At 47.4% G+C, this 15,358-nt stretch overlaps 1 protein-coding gene across 1 annotated transcript in view; it reads right to left on the bottom strand.

The window, feature by feature from the left end:
* The window catches only part of LOC137561177 (fibrous sheath CABYR-binding protein-like), an 11,800-nt gene extending 3,144 nt beyond the window's left edge, over positions 1-8,656 (bottom strand). Inside the window, exons 1-9 of the mRNA XM_068272437.1 lie at positions 8,612-8,656; positions 8,479-8,529; positions 6,577-6,635; positions 5,338-5,356; positions 5,101-5,166; positions 3,140-3,193; positions 1,216-1,260; positions 828-893; positions 700-738 (exon numbers count right to left, since the gene is read on the bottom strand). Of these exons, the coding sequence (XP_068128538.1) occupies positions 700-738; positions 828-893; positions 1,216-1,260; positions 3,140-3,193; positions 5,101-5,166; positions 5,338-5,356; positions 6,577-6,635; positions 8,479-8,529; positions 8,612-8,616 (404 nt within the window). The 5' untranslated portion in view covers positions 8,617-8,656. The remainder of the gene's footprint in view (positions 1-699; positions 739-827; positions 894-1,215; positions 1,261-3,139; positions 3,194-5,100; positions 5,167-5,337; positions 5,357-6,576; positions 6,636-8,478; positions 8,530-8,611) is intronic.
* Between the last annotated feature and the right edge of the window lie 6,702 nt (positions 8,657-15,358).

The following is a 15,358-nucleotide window of genomic DNA, read 5'->3' as shown; positions in this document are numbered from 1 at the left end:
TCTAGTGCAAGGAGCTATAGACCCCCCCGGACCCCCCCCCCCCCCCCCCCCAGTCCTTTCCCCGATACCCCATGTCCCATCCCAGCACCCAGGAAATAATGAGCTGCTGGGGGAGGAGAGATGATTGGGGAAAAGTATTGGAAAGGCTTAACAGAGGCACTTTTTTCTAATGCATTGCTGCAGTAAGGTAAAGTCTGAATTGATGTACTGTGAATACTAATGTTCACCACTAGAGGGGCCTGGGGAGACTGCTTTCAGTCATGGTAGACCCCAATATAAAACCTAGGCAAGGGCGTAGCAATAGTCATAGCAGCTAGAGCAGCTATATGGGGCCCTGGAGTAGAGGGGGCCCAGGTGGTACTTGATATATTCACCAACGTTCTTGTGTTCCTCCACCCTGTGATTTTATCTAAGTGCCCATGAACTCTATGCAGTGTAGATCACATGTGAATGCAAATCTCCCAGTTACCTCATATCCATAGGGGAGAGGTAGGTGGCATTTCTCACCAATGCCTACATTGCTATGGGGCCCCATAATGTCTAGCTAAGCCACTGCACCTGGGCAATCCCTACCCAAATATCTCCTTATATCACTGAGGGCCAAAAGGAAAGAGGTGTGTCTGCCATCCCCAGTGCTAATGGGGGAAATAGTGGAGCTGCTTGTGTATTGCTGTGTATTGTGTATATGGGAATACTCACCTCTTCACCACTTTCCTCCAGGCAACTTCCTCCTCATCCCTATAAAATGAAACAAATGTAAAAGGAGGTTAGAATCATTGTACAGCAATATAAAGCAGGTCATACTATAAGATTCAGGCAATACTCACGTAAGTGGGGGCACCGGGTGCATCTCCATGCCGAATATAATGTCGGCAGCCACGGCATGGATGATCCTAGGAAATAAGACAAAGGGTGAGGCATTACTTATGGTTATTGATGGATAAACTCAAAGTTAATACTTACACAGCAACTCAAGAATGGAAAGGAGTCCGGATAAGCGGCTGGTGGCTGGAATGTAACATGTAATTGGGACACGTGATCACAGGGCCAGCTAATAGCATCACACCTGTTATAGAGTATTAGTAGTGGGTCTCTTTCACACCATCCCTGTATATCTCCATGGCTATACAATGTCATGTAGAACAGGTAGGTGATTGGATAAGCTGTTGACTATAAAATGTACCAGAGAGCTGATTGGTCAGTGGTAATACTTACCCCCACAGGTTGTCCGTTGTTGGGTTTTGCATTTCTTCGTAAGACCTGCAGGGAATAAAGCAGACATGATGTCAGCATACAAGTAAAAGACAACCAAATGCATCTTACAAGTATTGCCTGTGTGTGTCCCGCCCATCTGACTGCACACGTATCTGACAACCAACTGCATCTTACAAGTATTGCCTGTGTGTGTCCCGCCCATCTGACTGCACACGTAACTGACATCCAAATGCATCTTACAAGTATTGCCTGTGTGTGTGTGTGTCCCACCCATCTGACTGCACACGTATCTGACAACCAACTGCATCTTACAAGTATTGCCTGTGTGTGTCCCGCCCATCTGACTGCACACGTATCTGACATCCAACTGCATCTTACAAGTATTGCCTGTGTGTGTCCCGCCCATCTGACTGCACACGTATCTGACAACCAACCGCATCTTACAAGTATTGTCTGTGTGTGTCCCGCCCATCTGAATGCACACGTATCTGACAACCAACTGCCTGTGTATGCCTTATTCCATGTGATCTGCCTTCATCATATTTACCAATTGCAGGATTGCATATAGTGATTTTCATTACTGCTGTTTGTATCTCTGGCTTCACTTGTTTCACACCTCCAGTATAACCTGCTGGCTTATCTGTATCTTCAAAGAGGGTCTGTTAACCTTATGCTAGGAATACATGGTACGTTTTGTACCGCTGAATCAAGCCGCTGGATCGATTCCCGCTTGTCCCTGCGGGCGCTTCTTATCTTCTGCTCGTTTTCTTCCATTGTCCTGCCCGTGGTAGCGAGTGCGGTATCGTGGAATCGATTCGGCGGGTGATCGGACATATCGGATTTTATCAATCGAGCCACCAGCGGCTCGATTCAGCGGTACAAAACGTACCGTGTATTCCTAGCATTACACCCTGATTAGACACTGCTCTGGCTGACTATATAAGAAAGGGCTCTAGTCAGCTTTTGGTGACATGTCAGCTGGGTGAGCTTATTAAAGGATCGTTCTACAGTTCGCGGATTTATAATAAAAGATAATAAAGTCCCAGTTAGGGTTCTAGCTGCGCTATAGGACGAGTTTCCTCCTTTTCTTAAAAGCATTTAAAAACTTGAACCCGCGCAGCTCAAACATGTCACTCCCACCACCAACACCTAATGGAGAGCGACTCACCAAGTCAGGGGGGCCACTAACGACAATGGTCTTTTGCACATGCGGGGCATTGCCAGGCTCCTCTCGCCTATTCCCTCCGCTCCACTGGGCGGAGCTGCTTACGGCGTCTTCCTAGCAAGTGGTTGAAGGAGAGGCAGAGCTGCGGGGGATACCAGCAGGAACTCTGGGGAGCTGAGAGGTCAGCCCGGGAGAACGAGCGGGAGAGAGCCTACAGGGAAAACTCTATGCCATACTTACCTCATCCACATTGTGAGGGCAATTCTCAATAAATGTTTTAAGATTTTAAGCAATGTTGCACAATGAGATGTGTTCTTTTCATTTGAGGCCAACATTGGGAGATACTCTTAAAGGGACACACTGACTTATGGTGGCTGCAGCAGGAGTGGAGCTGAGGGAATAGGCGAGGGGAGCCTGTGAATGCCCCGCATGCTGAACACCACCCCAGCCTATCATGGAATCTCGATGCAATCCCCTCCTATCGTGTCACCACCCCCTCCCTATAGATTGTAAGCCTTTGGCAGGGCCCTCCCACCTTGTGTATCCAATCTGATTGTGCATTTTTCTCATCGATTAACATGAACTTGCATTACTTGGGCTACTACTCTAGTGCCTGATCTGGCATTGTGTGTCTTATTGCTTATTCCCTGTATTGTGTTGTCTGTACCGCCTATTATCAATGTCTGCAACCTAATTTATTGTACAGCGCTGTGTAATATGTTGGTGCTATATAAATACAATAAATAACAAAATACTTACGGCATCGGTCCATGGTCTCTGGTCAGGCGGGTCTGTACGATGGCCAGGCCAATCCTAAGGAATACAGGAGACAGAATGATTACATGAGCCATCATATTATCATAACACATCTGTACATAGCCAGATCTGAGCAACATTAGTGACCTCTGTAATGAAGTGATGTGTGATTAAAAAGTATTAGTGCCCTCCTATTCACCCAATAAATCATTTCTATGTTCTCACCATTACTATTCCAATTGCTGGGAAGTATGAGGCTTTGTTTCCATTCAGTGCTGCAGGCAATGCAGGCGGCCACCGCGATGCACGGCACTGTCCCGCTCTGTGACTTTCCCTGCTGCCATTGTGATTTTATTCATAATTAATAAATGGAATTGCACCGCAAATGCGGCAAAATGCGTGCAACCCTGCATTGCGATTCCATGGTGATTGCAAAGCATGGATAAAAACATCAGATAGTGCAGACTATGCACTTTCTGATATGCTTGTGGATCACAATGCAATCGCATCTAAAAAGGCACCTAATGTACGTCATGGTGACGCAGAGGTTTAGCTTTTTATTGTGCTTTGTATGCATTTCTTTATGTGTGTTTTAAAAAAACTAACAAATAAGTGTTAAGTATTTCAGCTTCCTGTTGACTTCCTAGTGATTAACATAAAACGCATATAAAAACCGCATACAAAACACACAAAAACGCATAAGCGATTTTTATGTGCAAAAACGCGAACTCATTAAAACGCAAGCTAAGTGCAAAAAAGCGTGCGAAACACAAATGCACTCAAAACGTAGAAACGCATATGCCGCAAAACGCAACCTTTCATGTAAGCCCAAGTGTGTTCCCAGCCTGAAGCTTCCCAGATCCTCTTGGGTGGGAACACACTAGGCAGTGCGTGAAAGTTAGCGTTTTGCTGCATATGCGTTTGTGCTTTTTCTTGCGTTTTGAGCGTGTTTGTTCTGCATGAGTTTTTCTTGCATTTTGTGTGCGTTTCCATATATAAATCACATATGCATTTTATGCTAATCACTAAGAAAAGGAAACAAATCAGCAAAGTTTTTTTTTTTTTAAACGCACTAAAACGCAATACCCCTGCATCACCATTGACATTCATTATGTGCGTTTTAGATGCCTTTTGGAAAAATATGCAGCAAGACCTGCGCTTTAAAAAAAACAGATAGCAGAATGCAAACATATGCGTTTTTCCATGCACCCCACTGACTTGCATTATGTGCATTATCCGTTATGTTTTTCGCAACGCTAGTGTTTCAGTGTAGAGTGTTCCTAGGCCACTAATGATACAATTTGCTGAATGATCGTTTACAAACAGTTCTTCTTATGAACAATCGGAAATGATCACTTGGGACCACTAATGGACAAATATCTCCTAACCAATCCGATCAGATTAATGAAATGGATCCACATTTTGTATCAATCCTGTCAATCTGATTGGACTGGTTAGGAAATCTTTGTCCATCAGTGGACCCAAACGATCATTTCTGATCATTCATAAGAAGAATCATTTGTAAAAGATCGTTCAGCAAATTGTATCATTAGTGGACACCTTTACAGGGTTTCCTGTTGTTCTTGGTGCACGTGTGTGTATATGTGTGTGTGTGCGTGCATGCCTGTGTGCGCACGCGTGTGTGTGTATGTGTCACTAAACATTCTAAGGCCAGAAACCCACTAGGAGCGATTTTCTGAGCGATTTGAAAGCTCTTGCTAATGTAATACTATGGGTGTGATCCCACTTGAGCGATTTGATTTTATAAAAATCCCCCATAGCATTGCATTAGCAAGAGCTTTTTCAAATTTAGAAATTAGATTAGAAATCACTCCTAGTGGGTTTCTGGCCTAAGTGGTGTTCGCCAGACTAGTCCCTGCATATGATCACCTTCCCACAATAACATTACACATACAGTAAAAACATTTTATAAACAATAAGTGAATAGTAGATGTGATACTCACTCAGGACTTGGTTCAGCTAGGATGTCCCTGATGTAGAGGGCAGAAGCGAGACGAGTAGCAAGGTAGCTAAGAGATGAAAGAGAGAATAATGAGCTATCTTTGCTTAAAATGGGACTCTGACATGTTTTAAAAATCTTCATACAAGATGTTTTATCAATACTAGAATTCAACTTTATACATGTAGTTGAGGGCCTCCCCTCAATTTTGAGGCTTTGTAGACAAAGAAAAATGACTTACAGTTCGTCTCTTCCGAGGGCTGAAAATAAAAGAGAAAACATTAGTGAGATTGTCCAGAAATATCAGGCACAGAATAGTTTGCATAGTGTAGGCTTTGTGGGATAAGATGATCCTCCCCTATAGTAATAATAGTGTCCCGCACTGTCTAGATGATTGTCATCATCACCATCACCATCCAATTGTGCTCACCCCAGTATAGGTAAGACATGCACATGCAGTAGTAAAAAGCAGACCCCCTTTCCCCCAGCATAGGTAGCCAGATGTGCTTCCAGTATTATGTAGCCACCCCACCCAGTATAGGTAGCCAGATGTGCCACTAGTATTAGATAGCCCCCTACACACCCACTATAAGTAGCCAGATGTGCCCCCAGTATTACGTAGTCTAACCCCACCTAGAATAGGTAGCCAAATTGCTTTCACACACCCAGTATAAGTTGCCAGATGTGCTTCAAGTATTAGGGAATCACCCCACCCAGAGTACATGGCCAGGTGTCTACGGTATTAGGTACCCCTTTCTCCTGAGTATAGATAGCAGATGTGCCCCCAGTATTAGGTAGCCCCCTCCTCAGTATATATAGCAAATGTGCCCCCAGTATTAGGTAGCCCCCTCCTCAGTATAGATAGCAGATGTGCCCCCAGTATTAGGTAGCCCCCTCCTCAGTATAGATAGCAGATGTGCCCCCAGTATTAGGTAGCCCCCTCCTCAGTATAGATAGCAGATGTGCCCCCAGTATTAGGTAGCTCCCTCCTCAGTATAGGTAGCCAGATGTGCCCCCAGTATTAGGTAGCCCCCTCCTCAGTATAGATGGCAGATGTGCCCCCAGTATTAGGTAGCCCCTTCCTCAATATAGATAGCAGATGTGCCCCCAGTATTAGGTAGCCTCCTCCTCAGTATAGATAGCAGATGTGCCCCCGTGTTAGGTAGCCCCTTCCTCAATATAGATAGCAGATGTGCCCCCAGTATTAGGTAGCCCCCTCCTCAGTATAGATAGCAGATGTGCCCCCGTGTTAGGTAGCCCCTTCCTCAATATAGATAGCAGATGTGCCCTCAGTATTAGGTAGCCCCTTCCTCAATATAGATAGCAGATGTGCCCCTGTATTAGGTTACCCCCCTCTTCAGTGTAGATGGCATATGGGAGTAAATGCTCTATCATACTCCAATTGCAGCTGTGCCATTACTGCTGCTGGTCCGGTGTGTGTACAATTGTACATCCGTGTTTTTATAAGATTCATACTTACAGTCAAGGTATCCGCCATTTTCAAAATCAGAGTCACTGTCAGAAATCTCACGGTCTTCACTGTAATGAAAGAAACAAAAACCGTGTCAGATACAGGAAGAGTAAGATAACACAAATAGTAATACTAGGGAGCCTCTGTGGCCCTCCATCACCCCCCACCCCAGATAGTATTAGGTAGGTTCTGTGCCCTTTTGTTACCTCCCTCCTCCCAGGTAGCAGCATTATAGTATTAAGTAGCCTTTGTGCCTCTCCCTCCATCACCCCCACCCCAGACAGTAGTGTTAGGTACTTGTGCCCCCTTATCATTCCCCAAATAATAGTATTAGAAAGCTTTGGGTCCGCCCACCCCGATGGTAGTATTAAGTCGTTTTTGGGCCCACTCTTAATGCCCAGATAGTAGTATTAGGTAGCCTTTGTGCACCCCCCTCCATGGTAGTTTTAGGTAGCCTTTCTACATCCCTTACAGTAGTATTAGGTGCCTTTCTACATCCCCCATAGTAGTAATAGGTAGCTTTTGTGCTCCTCCATGGAAGTATTATGTAGACTTTGTACACCCTCAATAGTAGTATTAGGTAGCCTTTGTACACTTGTACACCCCTTATAGTAGTCTTAGGTGGTCTTTGTGCACCCCCATAATAGTATTAGACAGACTTCATGCACCCCCATAGTAGTATTAGGTAGTCTTCATGCACCTCCATAGTAGTATTAGGTAGCCTTCATGTACCCGCCATAGTAGTCTTAGGTGGTCTTTGTGCACCCTCATAATAGTATTAGACAGGCTTCATGCAACTCTCATAGTAGTATTAGGTAGCCTTTATGCACCGCCCATAGTAGTATTAGGTAGCCTTCATGCACCGCCATAGTAGTATTAGGTAGCCTTCATGCACCCCCATAGTAGTATTAGGCAGCCTTTATGCGCCCACCATAGTAGTATTAGGTAGCCTTTGTGCACCCCCATAGTAGTATTAGGTAGCCTTCATGCACCCCCCCCCATAGTAGTATTAGGTAGCCTTTGTGCACCCCCATAGTAGTATTAGGTAGCCTTCATGCACCACCCATAGTAGTATTAGGCAGCCTTCATGCACCCCCATAGTAGTATTAGGTAGCCTTCATGCACCGCCCATAGTAGTATTAGGCAGCCTTTATGCAACCCCCCATAGTAATATTAGGTAGCCTTTGTGCCCCCCCATAGTAGTATTAGGTAGCCTTCATGCACCCCCATAGTAGTATTAGGTAGCCTTCATGCACCCCCATAGTAGAATTAGGTAGCCTTTGTGCACCGCCCATAGCAGTATTAGGTAGTCTTTGTGCACGCCCATAGTAGTATTAGGTAGCGTTTGTGCACCGCATATAGTAGAATTAGATAGCCTTCATGCACCCCCCATAGTAGTATTAGGTAGCCTTCATGCACCCCCATAGTAGTATTAGGTAGCCTTCATGCACCCCCATAGTAGTATTAGGTAGCCTTCGTGCACCCCCATAATAGTATTAGGTAGCTTTTGTGCACCACCCATAGCAGTATTAGGTAGCCTTTGTGCACCCCCCATAGTAGTATTAGGCAGCCTTCGTGCACCCCCCATAGTAGTATTAGGTAGCCTTTGTGCACCCCCCATAGTAGTATTAGGTAGCCTTTGTGCACCGCCCATAGTAGTATTAGGTAGCCTTTGTGCACCCCCCATAGTAGTATTAGGTAGTCTTTGTGCACCCCCATAGCAGTATTAGGTAGCCTTTGTGCACCGCCCATGGTTATACTCACATGTCCAAATCAATGTCTATAAGAGAAAAAAAAAGAGGAAAGTAAATTCACCAGCTACTGCCGCTCTATATGGACATCCATCTACATCTATTACCTCTGTATAAAGACACTAGTGGTGAGATGCTGCACATGTATTGATATACTTACACAATTTGCAGGCTAGTGGCCGAATGATCCACTGTTCGGATTGGAAACTCCCTATATAAGAAAGAAAGCAAGATGTTATTAGCTATTGTTAATGTTACAGGAGGGTTACTGAACAGCATATGGAAATACTCACGACATGGATGGAGGGCTCGAAGTCTTTGGGTCCTCAAAATCAGCCATAATTCTGTAGAGAAAAGAATAAAAGAAACTTTAAGATCACATGGTCTGTATGACGTCACATCAGCCACAGTGATGTAATAACATTTTCCAATGCACAATAAAACACAGGTCAAAATATATCAGGTCTCAGTGGCAGACTGGGTAATATAGTGGGATAACATTCCTTATATAATAATAATAACAGTAATACAAGAAAATACGTCAGAAAAGGGGTCTAAGTTCCCTGTGATTGGCAGGACTAGCTGGAGATGTGTGGTCATTACAGAAAATTAGCCTTCACATCTTACTTAACCCCTTCGCGTTTTTCCAAGTGTGGCTCGGGGTTAATTTTCAGTTTATAAATTGAGAACCCTAAGCCACACTCGGAGACGCAGCCCGGAATGGTATATGCCAGTGATGGCTAACCTTGGCACTCCAGCTGTGGTGGAACTACAAGTCCCATGAGGCATTACAATACTCTGACAGCTCAAATCATAACTCAGGGAGGCAGAGGCATGATGGGATTTGAGTTTGGTCACAGCTGGAGTGCCAAGGTTAGCCATCACAGGTATATGCAAAGAGGGCATCAGGATCCGGCCAAATGTAGCCCGCCTTCTTATACAGGGGGGAGCACTCTCTAGTTGCCTATACTGGGGGAAGCACTTTCTGGCTACCTATACTGGGGGAGCACTCTCTGGGTACATATAGTGGGGGCCTCTCAGGCTACTTATACTGGCTAGAAGCACTCTCGCTACCTATACTGGGGGAGCACTCTTTGGCTACCTATAGTGGGGTGCCTCTCAGGCTAGCTATACTGGGGAAAGCACTCTCTGGCTACCTATAGTGTGTGTGGGGGGGGCCTCTCTGGCTACCAATATTGGGGGGAGCACTCTCTGGCTACTTATACTGGGGGAAGCACTCTCTGGCTACATATTTGGGGGGGGGGGGGGGGGGGGCTCTCTGCCTACCTAAACGAGGCCAGCAGGGTGATGGCTTACCCTACTGCTGCTGAAATTCTGGGCAGCTTTAAATACTTCCCCCCCCCGAGTCGGAGGAACTCGGAGAGACACATAATTTGGCGTTCCGAATTGCATTGAAAATCCCACTGCACTGCTATAGTGTAATAACATTACATCTATGGCATCACTCAAATCAATTGCTATGCAATTGTGAGCATGCGACCAAACCGCCTGTCTCGTAATAGGGAGACCCGTCTGGCTACCTATGCTGGGAGGTACTACCTGACTACCTATATACTGGGATATTTGTGGTATGTTGTGTTTTATAGCTTAACCTCCCTGGCGTTCTGATTCCCGCTGAACGTTTTTTGCACTTTTTTTTTTTATTTCTCATGTAGCTAGCCTAGCGCTAGCTACACGATTGCCCCCTCTGTGCGGCGTACCTCCCTCCCCTCCGATCGCCGCTGGCGCAATGGCCCGTCCGGAAATCCCGTTCTGAACGGGATTTCCTGGAGGGCTTCCCCCGTCGCCATGGCGATGCACGTCGTGACGTCACAGGGAGACCCGATCCACCCTTCAGTGCTGCCTGCCACTGATTGGCCAGGCAGCGCATGGGGTCTGGGGGGGCGCTCGTTACGCAACGGATAGCGGCGCATCGGCGGCGATCGTCTCCAACACGCAGCAAGCAAAGTGCTTGCTGCGTGTTTAACATTTTTTTTTATTAAAATCGGCCCAGTGGGGCCTGAGCGGCACCCTCCAGTGTCTCTGGACGAGCTCAGCTCGTCCAGAACGCTAGGGAGGTTAAGGGACACTTCAGGTGCACTTTAAGAACTGCATCTTAACCACTTTGCGCACAACTACAGTATATTTACGTCCTCCGTGAATTCATCCAAGTCACAAAGATGTAGATATGCAATTTTTATGTTTTGAACAGCTGTGCCTGATCGGGTGTGCTCCTGTGGGCGCCCCCGACACTTTCAGCTGTAACACTAATTGGTGTAAGGGAAAATATGTTCCCTTAGCCAATTAGTGACCCCCACGGATGAACTATCACAGCTGTAGCAGTAGCTACTACAGCTACTGTAACAGCAGCACTGATTGCTCATCTCTCCCCCTCCATGCAGAGATCCTGTAAAGAAAACATCTCTGTATATCAAATAAATAACAGCACAATCCGCCTTCAGTATAAGCCCAGCAAATCCCAACGTCATATCCACCATAAAGTGCAATATAGCAGCTTCATATGTCATCCCTACACTGTGTGATCACATCAGGTGATTCCTGCACTAGAGGGCTGCACGGGTCCAATTACCTGACCCGCTCTCTGGTGAATTTGATACCCGCACCCAGGAGCGTTTCTAGCCCCAAAGATCAGTGGCACGTGCCCCGGATCTATTCTGGGATGCCCCCCAGTCAGCTGTGTTGCCTCAATGGCATGGGCTGGGAGCTGTGGTGGATAAATCGGCGGTATGCTGGGTGCTGTGGTGCCTCTATGTGGGCATACTGGGGTCTGTGGTGCCATGCTGGGTGCTGTGGTGCCTCTGTGTGGGCATACTGGGGTCTGTGGTGCCATGCTGGGTGCTGTGGTGCCTCTATGTGGGCGTACTGGGGTCTGTGGTGCCATGTTGGGTGCTGTGATGCCTTTATGAAGGCATGCAGGGAGTCCACTAGGTCAGGGAATGCTATGGGGGACTGACAGACAACCTGGCAGCAGGCCAGCCCACCCAGCAGAAAGCCAGACCAGCCAGCACAGAAGCCAGGTAACTGAATAGTTATGTTTAGTGTCACTACCTATTTATGTGATATGCCGTGTTTTTGTTTTTTTGTATTAATAGAGAGGGTGGCTTCATCCAACATTTTGCTGGGCAGGTCTACTTAGACTGCTGTTAATTTAATGTAAATTTGGCTCCACCAATGACCACACCCTTATTCTGGTGCGTGGCCACACCCATTTTCCATCTGGAGTGTCCAAAAGTGCGCCGGATCTCATCGGATCCTAGCAATGCCCTTGCCCGCACCCACAGCCCCGCTGCCCGCACCCGACCCGCAACTCACTTTTTGGTGAATTTGATACCCACAGATCTTTGGGGCTAGTTACCCGCACCCCGACCTGCTTTCTGGTGAATTTGATACCCGCACCTACAGCCCCACTACCTGCACCCCGACCCGCAACCCGCTTTCTGGTGAATTTGATACCCGCACCTACAGCCCCGCTACCTGCACCCCAACCCGCAACCCGCTTTCTGGTGAATTTGATACCCGCACCTACAGCCCCACTACCTGCAACCAACCCGCTTTCTGGTGAATTTGATACCCGCACCTACAGCCCCGCTACCTGCACCCTGACCCGCAACTTGCTTTCTGGTGAATTTGATACCCGCACCTACAGCCCCGCTACCTGCACCCGACCCGCAGCCCGCTTTCTGGTGAATTTGATACCCGCACCTACAGCCCCACTACCTGCACCCAACCCGCAACTCGCTTTCTGGTGAATTTGATACCCGCACCTACAGCCCCGCTACCTGCACCCGACCTGCAACCCGCTTTCTGGTGAATTTGATACCCGTACTCACAGCCCCGCTGCCCGCACCTGACCCGCTTTTTCCATTTTCTTCTAAATTACACATTTAACGTAACATTGGGGAGCTGTAAAGTAAATAAAACCTATTTTTATACACAAACCAAAGTCAAAGAAGCAAAGCCAAATAGCAGAGCACTGTCTGCTTTAGGCTGCGCCCCATCTGCACTACATCTAGTGGAAGTGTCCTTTCCGGCCACTGCAATGCACACTGGGAGACGTAGTACATTAATGTAATCACAGTAGATGTAGGCAGTAGGATCTCCCAGCATGCATTGTGGTGGCCAGGTTGACACTTCCACCGCTGCAGCTATGAGTTCCTAGGAATAGACACTGCATCTAGGCTCATATAAATAATATTTATGGGTGCATACACACACACACACACACACACACACACACACACACACACACACACACACACACACACACACACACACACACACACACACACACACACACACACACACACACACACACACACACACACACACACACACACACACACACACACACACACACACACACAATCTTGATGCTCCATGTAGTATAGGGCCAATCAAATTCGGCCAATCAAAATTGTGTGTGTATGCACCCAAAGAGCAATTACTTCTGTTAGAACCTTTATTTGTTAATGATGAGCTACTGCTGAATGAAGGTGCTTGGCAGATCTACCTGTGCAAAAATGTGTAGGCTTGAGAAGAAATATTGTTATAGACCAAAGTTAACTTGCCTTGTAACGACGTGGGTACGAGTGAGTGGGAGGAGGACGAGGCTTTGCGTTGTGTGGCGGTAACAACTATGAGCAAATTGAGTAAGTACGGTAATCTCTCATACTACATTTGAGATGCAAAATTGGGAGATAATTGGCCAATCCAAATTGGATGTGTATATACACCCTAAGCTATCTTTTCTTCATTACAGCAAAATAAACGGCGATTTATTAAGAAAATCAGGATTGCATAAAAGTACAAGACTTTTAAGAAGAGAGAACAAATATACTATACATGCACACCTACTCAGGACTTATCAATCTGAATCAAAGTAAATTGCAGAAGATTTATCACAACCAAAAAAAAAAAAAAAAAACAGCACACACGTTTCACTTTTGCAATAGTTTCCCTTCATTTTGCATGCACTTGTGTTCATAAATCTGCCCCATTGCCTTGTACCTGATCATAAAAGCCTGTATTTAATTATTATTGTCAAATGCAGCACACACATACCTGTGTGTGCTAGATGGCTGTGGATGCAGCTACACTGTGTCAGCAGATCTTGTCCCATGAGACATGTGCTTCTCTGCCTGCCATGTGCTTCTCTGCCTCCTCCCTCCAGCTTTACAGAACATGCCAGAACATTCTCTAGCTCTTGTCCTAACAAATATCCCCAGTCACTACAGACAGAGCTCTCCTATCACACCTTTTCCTCTAACAGAGCATGCCCAGTGATTTCTGGCCATCTATGAAAAACACATATGCAATCTCACACTGGCATGTTCCCAGTTATATGCCCTAGTATGGGGGAGGGGAGGTCTCAGCTTGAGAGCAGGAAGGAGTCTGCTAGCATTAAAGAGAACCCGAGGTGGGTTTTAAGAATGCTATTAGGACACAGAGGCTGGTTCTGCATACTATCACCAGCCTCTGTGTCTGTACTGTGCCCCCCAGGTCCTCCCTGCGCTCTGCTGTCCCCCAGAAGAAAAAAAAAACGCCGTGCTAGCGACATGCACCTTGTCGCTAGCAGGCTGTTTACCTTCGTGCTGCATGTCACCGCCGCTCCCCCGCCTCCTCTATAGCGCCGCTCCCCACCTGTGTCCCATCCCTCCAATCAGCTTACAGAGGCGGGGAGATAAGGGATACAGGCGGGGAGCCGCAATATAGAGGAGGCGGGGGAGTGGCAGTGACAAGCAGCACAAAGGTAAACAGCCTGCTAGCGACAAGCTGCATGTAGCTAACAGCGATTTTTTTTCTGGGGGACAGCAGAGCGCAGGGGGAGCCTGGGGGGACACAGTAGACACAGAGGCTGGTGATAGTATGCAGAACCAGCCTTTGTGTCCTAATAGCATTCTTAAAACCCACCTCGGGTTCTCTTTAAAGATGAGAAGCAGTAAAAAAGTCAGCAAGAAAGTATTCTAGTCCCAGCATTCATCGCAGATTTTGTGAAGGCAAAATATATAAAATTGTCTTTGCTTGCTTTGACTACCCGCAACCAGACCCACAGCTTGCAACCCACGACCCGACCCGCAGCTCGAATCAATTTGGGTACCTGCACCCGACCCGCATTTTGGGTAACCCGTGAGTGCCCGACCCATATATAGAGATAATAAGCCCCATCAAACGCCTTCCTAAAAAAAATGTTGTTCCATCACGATTGCAAAACAATGCATAAAACCATTTACAACCAGATAATCAAGCAATCTTTGGCACTTCCTACTAATAACACCAGGGGCGTCGCTAGCCCTGTTTTAGGGGGGCACGTGCCCCCAATCTTTCCTGGGGTGCCACGGATCTCCCGGCCGCCGCTGCCCCCTCTGTCAGCGGCTCCCTCCAGCCGCCGCCGCCGCGTCTCAGACCTCAGGATCAGGCGGCGAGCCGGCGACCAATCGTGCGGGCGCTAGGACCCAGCGCCCGCACTGATATGCGGAAGTGACATCACTTCCGCATATCGAGCGGGTGCGTCCAGCGCCCGCTCGTACATCTGGTCGGGTCGCCGCTGATCCTGAGGTCTGCTGAGAGGTAGGGGGGGGAGCGGCGGCGGCTAGAGAGGGGGCCTCCCTGTCACTCACTCACTCACTCACTCACTCACTCACTAAAGGGGCTCCCTGGCACGCACTCACTCCCTAAAGGGGCTCCCTGGCACTCACTCCCTAAAGGGGCTCCCTGGCACTCACTCACTCCCTAAAGGGGCTCCCTGGCACTCACTCACTCCCTAAAGGGGCTCCCTGGCACTCACTCACTCCCTAAAGGGGCTCCCTGTCACTCACTCACTCCCTAAAGGGGCTCCCTGGCACTCACTCACTCCCTAAAGGGGCTCCCTGTCACTCACTCACTCCCTAAAGGGGCTACCTGTCACTCACTCACTCACTCCCTAAAGGGGCTACCTGTCACTCACTCACTCCCTAAAGGGGCTCCCTGGCACTCACTCACTCCCTAAAGGGGCTCCCTGTCACTCACTCACTCCCTAAAGG

The sequence above is a fragment of the Hyperolius riggenbachi genome, chromosome 3 (genome assembly GCF_040937935.1).
Source record: "Hyperolius riggenbachi isolate aHypRig1 chromosome 3, aHypRig1.pri, whole genome shotgun sequence".
Taxonomy (NCBI): domain Eukaryota; kingdom Metazoa; phylum Chordata; class Amphibia; order Anura; family Hyperoliidae; genus Hyperolius; species Hyperolius riggenbachi.
Note: the sequence above shows the minus strand (reverse complement) of the source record. Positions and strands in the feature narration are given on the sequence as shown.